Source organism: Cinclus cinclus, chromosome 11 (assembly GCF_963662255.1).
Source record: "Cinclus cinclus chromosome 11, bCinCin1.1, whole genome shotgun sequence".
In the NCBI taxonomy this organism is placed as follows: Eukaryota; Metazoa; Chordata; class Aves; order Passeriformes; family Cinclidae; genus Cinclus; species Cinclus cinclus.
Genome location: NC_085056.1, coordinates 7,194,739 through 7,211,366, shown reverse-complemented (window position 1 = coordinate 7,211,366; position 16,628 = coordinate 7,194,739). Strand labels below are relative to the sequence as shown.

Here is a 16,628-nt window from a genome sequence, read left to right as displayed (position 1 = left end):
AGGATGTGAAATTAACATCTAACATGACAAACAACTTCAATTAGTCTGATTAACATGCACGGGAGAGTGATGAAAGGAGGAGGTCTCTGGATCACTTGTGGTATTTTTGGTAATGGTTCCAGTGCCAGAACAATTCCAAAGGGCTGGAAGAAAGGAACCACAGCTAAAAGAGGAACCACGTGCTAAAAGAGTGAGCAGGACAATTCCAACCTTGCTATGCCAACAGCTCTTCAGTTCCTAAAAAAGGGCTGGAAATGTCTTTTTGGGTCAACTGGTAGAAGAGTGGGTAAGAATAGAGAATATAATTTCTGCTAATCAGCATGGTTTCATCAACAAGTAGGCTGGAATAAAAGGCTCCTAGCTTTTCCCTTTGAAGTAATTAGCAGTATCTGCCTGCATTCATTATTTAAGTTGCAACATGGCAACTGGCTCATCACTGATGAGAAATCATTACCAATCAGGTAATCCTTATCTCATTAGGCTGTTGAAAACTTGCTCGTGCATCACTTAAAGCTACCTGTTACAAAACCCGCAGTGGGTATGCCTGGCACGCCTTTATACCCAGCTCCAGAAAGCACTGAATATAAAAAACAACGCATGAAGTCACTATCGGGGTAGACAAGAGAGAGAGGCACCGGGACGCAAGGGCAAGCGCCAGGAGCCGGGCCGGGTGGGCGGTTTCCTGAGCAGCCACTCCGGTAACAGCCGCGTAGACCCCTCCCGCACTCCACCACCTCCCACCCCTTACCTTCTCCCCGCAGAAGCGGCTGACAGCGGCCCCGGCCCCGCCTCATGCCCAGGCAGGGCGCGAGGCCCCCGGCTGAGGCCTCCACGGCATCTCCCGGCGCCTCCGCAGGCCTCGGGCCGCGGGGCTCGTCGCTATGGCAACGGCTACGGCGGCGCGCAGGGGGCAAAACGCGCCGGGCGCGATCATTCCGCGCGGAATGGGGGAGGAAAGAGCGAGGCTTCGTCCTTGCATCAGCACCGGAGTGGGGTCCTTTCACACCCGGGAAAATCCTGCCTACGACACTCCCCAGCCTTCCAAGGGGTGACATTCCATACAGATGGGGCAGAAGATGCCCAGTGAGCCAGCGGTGGAGGCTGGTTGTGAGCTAAAACCATCCCACTCCTGAGAAATTCTGTTCCCTATTATATCGACCAGTCTTTACGGCATGAAAATGTAGCATTTTTGCTAATATATATATTCAGATTTACACTGTGACGTAATGAGATTGCAGAATTTTACTGGGGACTTTGAAATTTTACTGGAGGCTTTGCAGTGGTTTGTGCTTAAGTAAAACAAAGTAAAGGACGCAGAACTAAGGATCGGTTTGTCAGTGAAGGATAAAGGACATCCCTCGGCAACCAGGAGGACATAGCATTTGGTGAATTTGAAACCCTCCTAGCATCATCTGGCATCAGTAATTCTAGCAAGACGGATTCCAGGGATGCCTGGATCTTGGAATCATAGATTATCCTGAAGGGATGGAAGGGATTCACAAAAGGGATTCATGTCCAACTCCTGGCCCTGCACAGGAATACCCCAAAAATCACACCGTGTGTCTGAGAGCATTGTCCAAATGTTTCCTGAAGTCTGGCAGGTTTGGTGTTGCAAACATTTCATTTCAGTGCGTCACCAGACAAACAGCAAGAACACTGGGAAAATAGAATCATAGAAGCAGTAAGGTTGGAAAATACCTCTGAGATCATTGAGTCCAACCATTAACCCAGTGCTGCCGTGTTCACCACTAAACCGTGTCTCCAGGTACCACATCCACACACACCTTATGAACACTTCCAGGCACGGTGATTTCACCACTGCCCAGGCAGCCTGTCTCAGTGCCTGGTCACCTTTTCCAGAAAGAAATTTTCCCTAATAGCCAATTTAAACTTCTACTGGCACAACTTAAGACCATTTCCTCTTGTCCTATCATTTGTTACCTGGGAGAAGAGGTTGACACCCTCTCAAGTGAGGGAGTTGTTGCATGATAAGATCCCCCCTGAACTTCCTTTCTCCAGGCTGAACCTTCACAGCTCCCTCGTTAGTTCCTCACCAGACTTGTGCTTCAGACCCAGCTCCACTGTCCTTCTGTGGACTCGCTACAACACCTTTCTCATAGTGAACTTTGCAAACTTTTATTGTCATTAGCCAGTGATGTGGCTGTAAGTGACTAGTCCAGTTGTACCTGAAGGTTTCAAGGGTAGAGGAAAACCTGCACAAAACCCCATTTGTGGTGTCCGTTTTGGCTGCAACACCTCACACACGGGGATAAATATTTACCCAGTAATTCCCTACTTTGCATCCCAGCCCAGGCCAGCTGTGGATTTTGGTGACGCAGCCCTGTCGCCCCCCCCCCAGCCCAGCCCGCAGCTCTGCTGCCCCTGGGGAGCTTTTCCTCCTGCTTCAGCCATGCAGAGCCCGGCCCTGGTGGCCGTGCTGGTGGTGGGGCATAAGGAGCTCTTTATGGGCTGCCCATGGCCGGAACACAGTGGCTCCTTTGTGCAAGGGGCTCTGGCCGGACACTCTCCTAAGAAGGGTTCTGTGTGTGGACTGAAGGGCGTCCTGGAGGCGGCGTGTCCTTTGCTCGCTGTCCCCAAAAGCCCTCGTCACCTTTCAACTCCCAGCTGCTCTCCCTGTGCAGGGGTCTGGCCATGCTGGCGGTGACAGCGGGTGCCCAAGGAGTGTGGGGCACTGCACTCCAGTTGTTCTCAGAGCCCACCCTCCTCAAGATGGGTGCAGGGGGGACAGCTCAAGTGCTTGGCGAGCGGGGGAGCTGTAGTTTTGACCAGCCATGTGCTCTGCTCCTGTCAGAGCTGTTGCAGAGGGAAGTCTCCTGGACACAAGGAAGCACAGCCCCTGTCACCATCCCCTGCTCACTGGTGCCAGGGAGCCCTGCTGTGCATTCCAGGCACTGCCAAGGCAGCTGAGGACAGTCTTGGCTGTGCAGGATGTTCAGGGCAGTGTGTTGGAAGTTGTGACTGCCCATGGCAGTGGAGTTGGCACGAGATGATGCCATCCAACCCAAACCCTTCTGTGATTCTCTGTTCAGTGCATCACTCATTTTTATGCTGGGGGGACTCTTCAGCATGGCCCCAGGAACAGTGGGGCGGGAAGGGACATGGGCACTGCATGACCCTGCATGGGCTTGGTAGCTCTATTGGCACCCCAAGCTCTTCAAGGTGACCCTGCCATTAGCACAGCCACCAGCTGTCCCCAGGAGCCTTGCCCCAGGAGGACAAAACACAGAGCAAGGAAGACACCCTTCCTACAGCCACTTTTCTTTTATTAGAGATTACAAGATACAGGAAGGTGAATATGCATGCCAAGTGCTGTTGGCTCACTCTGTTTTTCCCCTCTGTGTGCCATGTGGGCAGAGAGGAAGGGGGCTGGCAGAGGCTGGCACCCCCAGGCTGGTCCTTCCATTGGCCATGGGGTTATTCTTAGAGAGACACAGTTTTTGCTGTGATGGCTATGGGAAAGCATTATGGGAGAGGGATATCTCCAGTGAGACAAAAACTGGGACCATTAAACTGAACCTGCTCCATTGCTCCCCAGGAAAGACCCTGGCCTGGCCCCACACCTACCTCCAAAGGGAATCAAAACACATATGGGGACACAAAGGCTGTGACCTTGAAGATGTGCTTGCCCAGGAGGACTTTGTGGGAGAACTCGCTCATCTCCAGCTCCACCTCCAGTGTGGCTGGCCCCGTCACGGGGCTGGTGAGCAGCAGCTCTCCCGTCTGCCGGTCCGAGCGCCGCACAGCGAAGACGCCCTGGCCCCGTCCGCCCGTGATGGCAAAGCGCAGGCTGTCACCCACAAAGCGGGTGGTGGACATCTTGAAGAGGACACGGGGCACAGTGCGGTTGGCCTGGAGCGGCAGGTAGTGGAAGGAGATGGAGCTGGCAGCCAGGTGACAGGCTCGGCTGTCCATGGGGCAGGGCTTCCTCTCGCACTGGCTGCCAGGAGAGAAGGGTGCCACGGCTCAGTGCCGTGGTGTGGCTCTCAGGGAGCTGCCCTCATCCTTGCACACAAGCCCAGCCCGTGCCACAGACAGCATCTCCAGCTCTGCTGTCAATCTTGAGGCAGAGCAACCCAAGAAAGCCACATCCAAGTATGCCCATCATCGGATCTCTGCTTCATCCCTGTTTCTGCCAGGCAAATGCCATGGCTTACAGAGCTCTGGGTGACACTCTGAGGCTGGGACTGCATGGGTACCACAGTCCCAGCTGAAGGCCAGGGATGAAGCCAGATGTGCCTCCTGAAGAGGAATCTGTCAGGATCAGGGATGCCCCTCTATTTGGGTGGCACAAAGCAGTTTAATCTCAAGAATGGGATGTCTCGGACTACTGGAAGGCAGCTGGTGACACCACATGGATGTGCAGCAGAGGAAAACCAGCATCATTCCCCCCAGGCTGGTGCTCTGAGAGGGCCAGGACCCTGAATAAAGCCACCATGTATTGGAGTGCTCCCACCTGCACCCCCAGCATCCCAAGACCATCAGGGAGCACGCCAAGCACACCTGAGCACCCCATGTGACAATTTTCTACCAGTGCTGGCTGGGAGACTGTCCCTACTGCCCCTGGGTGACACAATACAGCCCCCAGTGCACCACAGGACCCATCACCCTGGGACAGGGCATGACATAGCCTGAACCATGCACAGTAGGTACTCACAAGGCAGAGGTCTTGACATAGCTGGTGTTGTGGTGTGGCGGGGGGCACTTGGGGCGCACACAGCGGTGGGCCCCGAAGGTGTTGATGCAGAGGTCACCCTGGCTGCAGTTGTGCTGCTTCCCAGTGCACTCATTCACGTCTGTGGCAGTGACACAGGGTGAGTAGGGCTGTCCCAGCTGCACCCCTCTTCCCATGGGGGGCTCCGTGTGCTGCACCCTGGGTTCTTACCCTCACAGGCATTGCGGTCAGCATGGAGCAGATACCCAGGGGGGCAGAGGCAGCGATAGGAGCCAGGGAGGTTGAGGCAGTCATGGAGGCAAATCTGTGTCTGGGGGCTGGACTGGTAGAGCTGGCATTCATCCACATCTAGGGTCAACAAAGTGGGAAATGGCCAGAAGTCCCATTGCCACCAAACCTTTGTTCCCCTTTCCATCATCTTCATCCCCCTTTTACCTTGGCACATGCCACCAGGTTGCAGCTGGAAGCCGGTGTCACAGCTGCACCGACGGGACCCGGAGCGGCCCTCGGCACAGTGAGGCTGGCGGCTGAAGGAGGTGTTGCTCAATGTCACCCAGTCTGCAAGGGACAGAAGGTGTCACATGTTGGGGCATGGGGAGATGGTGGGGGCCAAGGTTCCAGGGGGTTGCCAGGGAAGGGGGAGACAGCCACAGCATGGCCAGGTATTGTCCTCGTGAGGATCCCCGTCCTCTGCAACCCAGACCCAGGCACCTACAGGAGTAGATGGGACTCTGGCAGCTGGGGCCTGACCAGCCTGGGGGGCAGAAGCATGTGTAGCTCTGGTTGCCATCCACGCAGGTCCCACTGTTGGCACATGGGTTGCTGGAGCAGTCATCAATACCTAGGGAGAAGGAGCTCGTGAGCATCATCTGGTGAAATGCATCCTCGCCCAACCCCAGTGCCCATTGCTGCAGCCTCTGGGCAGAGCAATGGAATCCCACAGCTCAGGGTGACAGAGGAGCCATGATGGCGCCCCAACCCTGCTCCACTTCACTTCTGCAGAAGGGCTGGGTGCCACTCCACGTGCGGTTGTGACGGCAGGCGCGCGTCTCCGAGCCCACCAGCCGGAAGCCGGCGTCGCAGATGAAGTGAATCTCGTGGCCTACCCGCAGGCTCCGGCCCAGCATCCGTCCATTCAGGGGCACTGCCAGCTGTGGACAGATCTCTGTGGACAGACAGACATGGGTGGGCATGGATATTGCCAGCCTGGAACCAACCCCAGCCTGACAGGGAGCTGGGGGTCCCTGGATCAGAGGGTCCAGGGATCAGAGCTGGCCCTGTGGGGGTGTCACCCATGGTGATGACCAGGCAGGATTACCATTGCGTTTGGTGGCCGGTCTCTGGAGGTGGCTCTGGAGGATGGAAAGCTGGTGCCGGAGCCCACGTGTGCCCTGCAGGTGGGCAGCCTCCTGTGCCACCAGCAGCTTCTGCATCTGCCGCACCACGCTGAGTGCCTGCTGCCGGTTCAGGCATTCCTGGGGGATCATGGGGACATCCCAATCACCCACTCTGTTCCCCTGCCACAGCCTGGGAGGACCCTTCCAAGCAGGCAGCATCTTTGAGGTAGGTTTTTATGTCCTGCCCTGGACAGAGCCCCTTCCTATCTGAGCTGGGGTCTGACCCTGGCTCTGTATCTGCTCCAGCCTCAGCCCCCACCTCCCGGTCCTGCTCTGGCACTTGAATGCTGTGGAGAAGATGCATGCCCTGAGTGCATTTAGCATCATGTCACTGCTGCAGAGAAAAAGCCCCATGACCCTGCCCCTAGCCCTGGGAGCTCCACAGGTGCTGTGGCTGTGCTGTACCCCCCACTCTGGGCTGGTGTTGGGGTGCTGGGGTGTGAGAGGTGGGTGCTGAGCAGCCCAGAGAGGGAGATCTGCTGTGGGGCTGGAGGTGAGGGAATGAGGGTCCTTACCTGGGAGCTGCCAAAGGGCATCTGCAGGATGCCCAGGGCCAGCCAGGCTGGCAGTGGGATGAAGAGCATCACGCCGGGGCTGACTGCAGGGGCAAGACGCTGACAGTCCGTTTCTGCTCACAGCAGTGTTCCTGCACTCACTGCGATTTATCCACAGCCTGTGCCCATGTGTTTGTTGGTTTTTCCCCTGCCTGAGGCTGATCTGTAGGAAAGTTTCCCCTTGGCACTGGCTCTAGCCTCTCCCTTCCCTTCCATTCCTTTCCCTCTCTGCACATCAGAGGCTTTGGAGCCTTTCATGTCCCAGGGCCAGCAGATATCGGGGCCAGGTGGCGGCTGTCACGGCACTTACGGTGGTACTGGCGGTGCCGGGCTCACCACATGGCCAGTCCTGGCTCTGGGGCTCCCCAGCACGCAGAGATGCAGGATGAGGCTAATCTCGTGCACTAGCTAAGCCTGGGAAAGTCTCCTGGGAGAAAAGATGGCTTTGGCGTCTGTGCAGGCGTTCTGCTCACTGGTGGGGCTGGGGCTACTAGGAAGGGTAGCCTAGGAATGTGGACTCACTGGATTCAGTGCAGCTTTGCTGGGGTGAGCTCAGCCCTGGCTGGAGTTCAGAGGGGAACCCCAGGGTGCTGCTGCAGCCTGGAGCTGGGGTGCAGTTGGTGTTTTGGTCTGCATTAACATAAGGGTCAGGGTTAATGTTAAGAGTCAGCATTAGGGCTAGGGATGAGGTTAGGATTAGGGTTAGGATTAGAGTTGGATTTAACATTAGTATTAGGTTTGGAGTTAGCATTAAGTTTAATGTTTTGATTAGCATTAAAGTAATTGTTAGGGCTATAGTTAGGTTTTTTTGTTAGGATTAATGTTAGTGTTAGGATCAGTGCCAAGGGTTCAAATTCATATTAGCAGGAGTGTTTGCATGAGAGCTGGGGCTGGCATTAGCGTTAGTGCCCAGAGTTCAGGCCAGGGTCGGGTTTAGACCCAGGCTGAGGGAACTGAAGCATTTAGAGCCGGGTTTACACCAACACCCAGCTCAGCCCTGACAGCTGGTGTGCAGGATGCTCCCAGTCCCTTCCTGCCTGTGGCATTTCCCTGATCAGGGATGTCTGAAGCCCACATCTCTGCACTGTACCAGGGGAGCACCTGGCATGGGTTCTGGGAGTCTTGTGCTGGGGCAGAGCTCTCATGGTGCTGTTGAGTGTCCTGAGCAGCCTGGGCTCTGGGACCCTAGGTGCCTGCTGAGACACAACCCTCTTGGGCACAGCATCTCTCCTGCTGCCGGCCCCCTGGCTCTCACATCCTCCCACCCTATAACCACGCTGCCCAGCTCTCCGGAGCGGGTATTTGGCTTCATGCCTGCAGCGGTGTGTGTTACCTCCCCAGCATGTTTAATTCATGGAGTAGGAGGAAGGCTGGCACCAGGGGCCCCCTTGCTGCCCCAGCCCCTTGCCTTCCAGTCTCTCAGCGTCCCGAAGTGGGTGCCGCTTGCGACCCTTGCTCCTGCTGCCTTCACACCCCGACCGCGGCTCGTCAGCGGGGCTGGGGCAGAGCACGGAGGGCTGACCCCACTGCGGGACATCCAGCGGGGCTGCAGCCCGGAGCCCCGGGAGTTGTCTGCCACATTCGCTCCAGCGAGCAACTGTTTTGACAGAGCTATTACTCACCCGTCAAGCTTTTGTTCCCGCTGCCCAGCGGTGCCTGTCTGGAGTCCTGAATAGGATCAAATCCTGCAACCAGACACACACAAGCACGCAGGAGCGCACGGCCGAGCTCTCCCAGAACCCCGGCTGCTGCGGGGCGGCTCGGCTCTCCCCAGTCCTCCCTCCGCAGCTTAGGGGTCTGCTCCCCCCCTCCCTGGACCTACATGAAGCTCTTGGTCCTGCTGGTTTGCAGCCTCCCGATGTGGAGGGTGGGTGAGACGAGGTTGGATGCTCCAGAAAAGTTGTCCCCACTGGCTCCGGGAGGTAACTGGTAGAGGGGCTGCCTCTCCGGCAGCAGGGCGGGGAGGCAGCTGGTTTTGGGGGGTGAGTGCACCCTGAGCACCGTCCTCTTGGGCCAGACCAGATGTGTGGGGGACTGGGTGGGTGATGGGCACCCAGGGGTGACAATGGGGGGCTTGGTGGGTGATGGGGGGGGGCTGAGGATGGAATGGGAGTGGGAAAAGGGGCATGGACTTGGTGATAGGATGGAGCTGGGGGGCTTTAGGGCTGGTTTTGCAATGGAACCGAGGGGGCTCTGGGGCTGGTAATGGGATGGAGCTAGTGATGGAATGGGACTGGGGGTCCTGAAGCTGGTGATGGGGGCTAATAATGGGTCTCGCCCAGTGGGGTCTGAGTCCTGGCAGGACAGAGGTGGGGGTGCAGAGAGGGTACATTCCTGCAGTCTCAGCCCACCCGTGCGAGACGAGGGCCCAGCAGGCTTCCCCGCGCCCCCCGCCCCCCACCCGGCCCCTTGCCCCTTTTGTGCTCCCAGCCCAAAAGCTCTTTCTTCTCTCCCCTCAAGTCTCCATGGATACCCGGGTGCTTTCCTGGTATCCCCGGCTGCGGTCGGACCCTTCAGGAGGAATTCCCACGGCCCTCTGAAGGGTCCGGCCACAGCCAGGGATACGGGGAAGGCACTTGTACCCCTCAGCCTGCTTGGCCCCATCCCTATCCCCTGCTGTCCCCCCCAGCTCTCAGCACAAAGGAGACCTTCCTGGTGCTCTCACTGCACAACAAGTTGAGGAGCAAAGTACAGCCTCCTGCTGCCAACATGCAGAAGCTGGTGAGCCCCCTGACAGGTCCCGTGCCCCCCATCTTCGATGTCACATCCACCTCTCACTCCATGCCCAGCGAGGTGGGCAGCCCGTGGCTGATACGGAGTCATTTGCTAACATTCTAATGAAGCAGAAGAGCTGGCTGGTGTGGGGCCCCTGGGGAAGAGCATGCCACCAGCACTTCTACATTCAGGGCACACAAAAAACAGGGCTGGTCCCTTGAGGTGTGTTTTGGGGTCCCCCATGTCCCTCTGATGCCTGCTAATCACCCCATGCCTGCACACACCAAGGAGACAGAGTTCTTTGGAGTCCTTTGCAGGGTCCCCCATTACATGTGATGGCCCTTGATATTCCCCTAAGGGCCCCTTGCAGCATCGCCCATTGTTGAACCTCTGATGTCCCCCAGTCACCTCCTGGACTGACCATCTTGGTGGTCCCCGCACCCCCTTGGGCTGTTCCTTGGGTGGCTCATGCTCATCCCCGCAGGAGTGGAGTGAGGAGCTGGAGCAGCTGGCAGGAGCACGGGCAGCCAGCTGCCTGGAGGGCCCTGCTCCACCACCAGCCCCACAGCTGGGCTGGAGCGAGACCCTGCTTCCAGTGGGTGCAGGAGGCTTCGGGACTGTGCTGGAGCACTGGTTTGCTGAGGGACAACGCTATGACTACAGGACGGGGCGCTGCGCTGGCAATGCCACCTGCCGCCATTACACCCAGGTGGGCATGAGGGACATGAGGGTGCTGCTGGGGTTTGGGACCCCAGTGACAAATGCTCTCCCACAGCTGGTGTGGGCCACAGCAGGGCAGCTGGGCTGTGGCCGGCACCGCTGCCCTGGCCCCCACGGCCCCAGCGAGGCCTTCACCTGTGCCTACTCACCAGGGTAAGGGGCTGTGGGGTGGGGCTGGGCGTGGTGGGTGGGGCTGCAGGGTGGGGCTGGGCGTGGTGGGTGTGGTTGTGAGGGGTGGGGCCTGGTGCAAATGGGCAGGGCTTAGCCATGTGGGTGGGATCTCAACCAGGTAGGGGCATGGGTTGACCTATGGGATGTGTGGCAGGGGAGGAGGCGGAGAGTTTGTCCCGGTGGTGGGTGGGACTGTGCAATGAAGTAGGTGGGGCTGAGTCATGTGGGTGGGGCCCGGAGATGCAAATAGGTCTGGTTTCGAAGAGGGAGGGTTTGGATATTCTGGGCGGGGCTGAGTGCAGTGGACAGGACCGAGTGCTGGTAGTGGGTGGGGCTGGGGAACCTTCGAAGGCAGGGCGATGATTTAGAAATGGGTGGGCTCTGCAATGTGGGTGTGGGCTTGCCCCAGAAGGGGGTGTGGCTTGCCCGGGTGGGTAGGGCATGTTCCTCCAGCTGCCTGTGGGGCCAGGGGCAACTGGGAGGTGGCCGGGATGCCCATCCTGCCCTACAAGCAGGGATCGTGGTGCTCCCTCTGCACCGCTGGCCTCTCTGGCTGCTTCAAGTCCTGGGACCACAGTGGCGGGCTCTGCGGTGAGTCCCCGCTGTCACCACGGCCTCTGCATGACCCTGGTGATGCTGCCTCCAGCCCTGATGCCCTTACTGTCACTCTGGTGTTTCCAGAGGTGCCCAGGAACCCCTGTCGCATGAGCTGCAGGAACAGTGGGCGCCTCGACATGAGCAGCTGCCAGTGCACCTGTCCCCAGGGCTACACGGGCAGGTACTGCCAAGGTGAGAGGGCACCGTGCTGCCTTCAGAGGCTTGTGCAAGGCCGCTGCAGGGCATGTGCGTGCAGGGTGTGTGCAGGGCATGCATGGACAGCACAGCCAGCACAGGGGGGCAGGAGCTCCTGACTCCCTGACAGCTAATGCAGTGCTGTGCCCACAGTGAGGTGCAGCGGGCAGTGCCTCCACGGAAGGTTCAGGAAGGAGGAGTGCTCCTGCCTCTGCGACGTGGGCTACGGTGGAGCCGAGTGCGGCAGTGAGTCTGTACCCATCTGCGCTACTGTGGGGTGGCATCAGGGATCCACAGGCAGGGGACTCCAAAGTGGGGCAAAGGGTCCTCTGTGGACCCATCTCTGCTGGCACAAGGACCCACCTGCTCCTGCCTGTGTCTCCAGCAAAGATCCATTTCCCCTTCCATGCCTGTGACGTGCAGATAGACAGTGACTGCTTCATGGTGTCCCCTGAAGCTGACACCTACTATGGAGCCAAAATTAAATGCCAGGTGAACTTCTGGGGTGCTCTGAGCATCTTTGCAGCTGAAAAGTGCCACCCATGCTTGAAGCCCCCCTGGGCATCTCTCCTCTGCCTGGAGCGGTGCTGGGCCATGCAGGTGGGACAGACTCACTCCCTTCCCCATAGGAGAAAGGAGCGATGCTGGCCCAGATAAGGAACCAGAAGGTTCAGGACATTCTGGCTTTCTACCTCAGCCGCCTGGAGATGGGTAACAGGGTTACAGACACCGATTTTGAGACTGGAAACTTCTGGATCGGTGAGAGACAGCAGTAGCCCGGGTACGGGGTGCCTGGGGTGCTGGCAGACATGCCAACCCACCTCCTGCTCCCCCAGGTCTCACCTACAAGACATCCAAGGCTTCCTTCCGCTGGGATGTGGGTGAGCCATCCTCATTCACCAGCTTCGCTTTTGGGCAGCCAGACAACCAGGGGTAAGTGGATCTAGAGGACACTGAACTCTGCATGGTGTCATTGCTGACTGGCTTCACCACCATCCTGGTGGGACACAGGTTTGGGAACTGTGTGGAGATGCAAGCGTCAGCCGCCTTCAACTGGAATGACCAGCGCTGCAAGACCCGAAACCGGTACATCTGCCAGTTTGGTGAGTGAGTGACTGGAGCCCTCCTGTGCTCTCCTGGGCCCTGGAGGTGCCAATCCCCAGCTCTGCTGTGTCTGTCCCATGTTGTCCCTGCCCACACCTCTGTCCTGGGGTGGGAGGCACTGACTCTACACATGCCATTGTAGCCCAGGAACACATTGCCTTGTGGCAGCGGGACCCCTGAGCTGGTAGCCCTGGGAACTGGCCAGTACTGGCTGCTGTGCTGAACCTGTGGCTCAGGAGAACCCTGGTGCTGTGCCAAGCCTGGACCATGGCTCAGGAAGATCTCTGCACAGCTCATTTGTGCTGAGAATGAGGGGCTGAGGGGACCCATGGCACTGGGACCTGGCAAGAAGGGGTATGCTGTACATCATCATCCCTGAAACAGCATCTTCTTCCGCCCCTCACCCTCCTCTGTCAACACCACTCTGCAACACCCTGGGCAGGAGATGTCCCTTGCAACAGCCAGGTACAAAAGCATCCTCCTCCAAAATTGGCAGCTGGGCTGTGTCTGGACTGTAGTCTCAGTGTGACGAGGGGCCAAGGAGGCTCTTTGGGGGTGCAGACCTTGTCATAGCTCAGGGTTAGGACTGGGCTCAGCTCTGAGCCATCATCCTGACCTGGGTGACAATTCCGCAGCCTGGTGGGTTTCTCACCATCACCTGGTCCTTCACCATCTGCCTGGTCATTAATAAAGACCTTCTCTCCCTTGGGAAGTGCAGTTTATCTCTTTTTCCTCCCCTAAGCCTACCAGACTCTCCCTAGCCACAGCCTACATCTTGCCTGCACTAGGTGGAACCTCCAGTTTCACCTCTGGAATGCATTTGGGGTTGCAGGAACCAAGCCTTGGCTAAACTCGTCTTCAGCACATGAGGTTGTCTTGGATGGATGGTGTTAAACAAGAGCTGCTTCTTCCAGCCCCAGGATGGCCCCAAGTCACAGCCCTCCATGTGCTGGGTGCAAGCCTGTGTCCCCAGCACTGGTGGGTGTCAGTGGGTGCTTTTGGAGGTGATGGGCCACTGCCACACGTGCCACAGTGCTGGGCTGGGGTGGGAATTAAAATATCTTCATTCAGGGCATGTTGTGGCCTGTTGGTTGTGCACTGTCTCAGCCAAGGGAAGGCACCATCCACATCTCTGGGGCTTGGGACCCCGGACAAACTGGACAAACCCAGTGTGAAACTGAGGCAGGGTCCTGCCCAGAGGGGCAGGGTCCAACAGGTGGGAGGTGACAGAAGGATGGAGCTGGAAGGAGCCCGAGGAAGATGAGGCTGAGGATGGAGATCCCGAGGGCAGGGTCCAGCAGATGGAGAGGGAGAATGGAGCTGGAACAACGAGGATGAGGGTGAGGCTGGAGAGCTCAATGGCAGAATCCAGCAAGTGAGGCAGGAGGATGGAGTTGGAAGGATGAGGATGAGGAAGGAGATCCCTAGGGCGGGGTCCGAAAGGTGGGAAGAGGGGGGAGGATGGAGCTGTAAGGAGCCCAGGGATGATGACGGTGAGGCTGGTGATCCCCGCGGGAGGGTGAGCCCAGTCCCCGCGATGCCAGCAGTGGTGCAGGCAGGGGCAGGAAGCGGGGCTGCCCCAGACCCCCGTGCGGGGCGCGGTGTCCCCTGCCGTGCAGCGGTGGTGTGGCCCGAGGCCCCCCCACCCGGCAGTGCCTGCCCTTGGCATGGCCATCCCCTGCCACTGGCAGCCCTGTGTTCCACCCCAGGAGTTACCAGCTAGCTCTGGCAAGAGAAGTTGTTGTGTTCCAGTGCACTTGTTTTCTTTTTCCTCATGATTTCAGACTTTAGGATAAGCAGAGGTGGCCTAGGGAGGGAAGGGAGCAGTAAAAAATAGAAAGGACCCTATCCCAAAGTAGCATCTTAAATCCTATCTACCTTGCTGTCAGTATCACCTCACCCACAGGATTCTGTGGAGAGATAATGCAGCCCAGGGCTCCCACCCCTACAGCTCAAGTGGCATTCCAACCTTCAGACCCTGGGAATTGGTGCAGCAGGCACAGGTACAGCCCAGGATGGCTTTCAGAGCTGCTCAGCATCCCACCATAGGAAGAAGGAACCACACTAAGCTAGCTTTAGCAGGCTTCGATTTTGGGATGGTGCCAAGCCTAGCTCTGATATGACTGCAAGACTAGCAGTGGAGAAATGCCAACCCAGTCACTCCCACTTGCTCCAGCTCCCAAATGTATTTTCCTTACTGGTTTTCCACAGGCTGTTCTCAACCAGACATTTTATCTGCAGCCAGCAGGACTCTAGTAACGGCTTTATGAGAGCCCCTGGCCTGCACCCAAAGAGTCCTGGTCCCCTCTGTGCTCCCCAGTGTCGAGTTTCAGTTCTGTGTCCCTCGTTTCTCGGCCGTCCTTCTCTCACTGGTAGGAACTTTTTCTGTATTTCTAATTTTCTCTGGTAAAAGAGTGTATTCTGTTCAAAAGAAAAATTATTTGTATTTCTTTTCTCTGGTTATTAGACTCCAATGCAGTTTTTAACCATCTGACGTGCAGTTTTGTACCCCATTTTATGTGCTGCCAGACACAGCCACCAGCTCTGAGTGCTTTCTTGGATGCTGACTTTCCTACAGCTCAACCCAGAGGCATGAGTGCAGCTCTGCCCTGTATCCCAATGATATATCCCCCAGAATATTCCCTACCAGCCCACCATGGTGCAGCTTGGTACACAAAATGATTTGCTCCACTCCATCCTCAGGAATAATCAGATTCCAAGGAAGCACCCAGCTCCCTCTCAACTCCTCAAGGACAGTGGGGGCAGGGAAGGTGGCCCCAACTGTAGCAGATGCCCCAAGAGGGCCATTGCAGGCAGAGGACTCACCAAAAAAAAATTTATTACAAAAAACCTAACAAAACACAAATCTGTCACCCTGAAACACTGCCTGGGCAAGAAGTCCAAGGGATGTGCAGTCCATGCCATGACACAGGTCCTGCCTGGTGCTGACTAGATGCTGCCTGCACACATGGGTATGGTGGAGACTTCAAGTGAGGGTTTCAGCCTGGTGCTGTGAACACCCTGAGGTGAGATGTGGGGGACTAGAGTAGCAGCAATTGCTGGGAGGGAGGTCTCGGGCAGCATCTGGCTGCAGAGGCAGTATGGAAGTTGCTCTTCAGGGGCTTCAGCAGCGCGCAAGGCTGTTTGGATCCCACGGTGCCAGTCAGGAATGGTGTCCTGCAACACAAGGACTTCTCAGATGCACTCCGGGGTGCTTGGGCATTGTGTGGGGGGCGTGCAGATTTCTTGAGCACAGTTCTTGGGCCTCCAGCTGTGCGGGCAGCACGAGGAGTGCAAAGGCTGGCTCATCCAGTCTCCAGAAGCAGAGGCACGGATCGGGCTGGGTCTGGGGCTTCACCACAGTTACAATTAATCTTCAACTTAATAAACTTCTAAGATTCTAAAAGTAAACTTATTTTAATCCACAACAGTGACGTGTGGTTCAGGCAGGCTCCAGGGGTCTCCGGCAGCATTGAAAGCAGCTTGGGCGGGCTCTGGGAGATGCCCCATCCCCAGCCTGGCGAACGCAGCTCTCACGGGCACTCAGGCACTGGTGGCGGAGGCGGCGGTGGTGGCAGCGGCGGCAGCATCGCGGCGCTGGGCGGCCCGCAGCAGGCTCTGCCGCAGCACCGGGTACTGCCGGTGGCAGCCATCGAGCCCGAGCCGCAGGGCTTGCGCCCAGTCCTCGGGCGGGCCGCCCCGGCCGCCGCCCAGCACGGCCGACACCTGGTTGAGGGCGGGCAGCAGGGCCAGCGTGAGGCGAGCGGCGGCGCGGCGCTCCTCGGGCTCGGCGGGCTGCAGCATCCATGAGGCGGCGGGAGCGGGCGGCCGGCTCAGCGCGCAGCCCACGGCCAGATCGTACATCTCCACTCCCGCGTCCGCCAGCGCCAGGGCGGCGGCGCTGACGGCAGCGGCCAGCGCCGAGCCCCCGTCCTGCAGCAGCAGCGCGCTGACGGCCAGCCGAGCCCGCGGGTAGCGGCCCAGCCGCACCGCCGGCTCCAGCGCCTCCCGCAGCGCCGCCGCCGCCTCCCGCTCCGCCTCCCGTTCCGCCGCCGCTCCCGGCCGGCCCCGCGCCCCGCGCCCCGCGAACGGCGCCCGGCGGAACTCGCAGAGCAGCCGGCCCGGCCCGGGCTCGGCCGCCTCCCGCGGGCCCCAGGCGGCGCAGAGCACCTTGGTGCCGCTGCCCAGCTCCACGTAGGCCGAACCCTGCGCCTGGCTCAGCAGCCCGGCCCGCGCGAACAGCGGCCGCAGGGCGCAGGGGTCCCGCGGCGCCGCCCCCGCGCCCTCCTCCTCATCATCCTCGGCCGCGGTCGCTGCCCACAGCGTCGGCGGCTGCGACTCCTCCGGGCCGCGCAGGCGGCGGTGATCCAGCGGCATGGTCGGCGACAGGCCGAGAGCGGGCGGCGGCGGGGCGGCCCCAAGCAGGAGGAGGGCACAAGCAGTGACTGGCAGCGTGATCCCACCCCATGCCTTCCCGCCCCG

At 58.6% G+C, this 16,628-nt stretch overlaps 3 protein-coding genes across 3 annotated transcripts; 1 reads left to right on the top strand and 2 right to left on the bottom strand.

Moving 5' to 3' along the window:
• Positions 1-3,597: 3,597 nt before the first annotated feature.
• Positions 3,598-6,674, bottom strand: LOC134048472 (fibulin-7-like). The gene is made up of 8 exons (XM_062500238.1): positions 6,606-6,674; positions 6,012-6,168; positions 5,688-5,858; positions 5,409-5,534; positions 5,129-5,251; positions 4,904-5,041; positions 4,676-4,814; positions 3,598-3,958 (listed from the first exon to the last, which is right to left on the bottom strand). The coding sequence occupies exons 1-8, from the start codon at positions 6,672-6,674 to the stop codon at positions 3,598-3,600; spliced, it is 1,284 nt and encodes a 427-aa protein (XP_062356222.1).
• Positions 6,675-8,466: 1,792 nt separating this feature from the next.
• Positions 8,467-12,326, top strand: LOC134048128 (C-type lectin domain family 18 member A-like). Its single transcript, XM_062499725.1, has 12 exons — positions 8,467-8,566; positions 9,274-9,365; positions 9,844-10,068; positions 10,135-10,232; positions 10,720-10,841; positions 10,932-11,039; positions 11,196-11,288; positions 11,428-11,534; positions 11,672-11,801; positions 11,879-11,975; positions 12,054-12,145; positions 12,289-12,326. Exons 1-12 carry the CDS (start codon positions 8,467-8,469, stop codon positions 12,324-12,326), a joined length of 1,302 nt encoding a protein of 433 aa, XP_062355709.1.
• Positions 12,327-15,027: 2,701 nt separating this feature from the next.
• On the bottom strand, positions 15,028-16,538 carry EXOSC6 (exosome component 6). The gene has a single exon (XM_062499726.1). The coding sequence runs from the start codon at positions 16,521-16,523 to the stop codon at positions 15,690-15,692; it is 834 nt and encodes a 277-aa protein (XP_062355710.1). The 5' UTR covers positions 16,524-16,538; the 3' UTR covers positions 15,028-15,689.
• Positions 16,539-16,628: the final 90 nt, after the last annotated feature.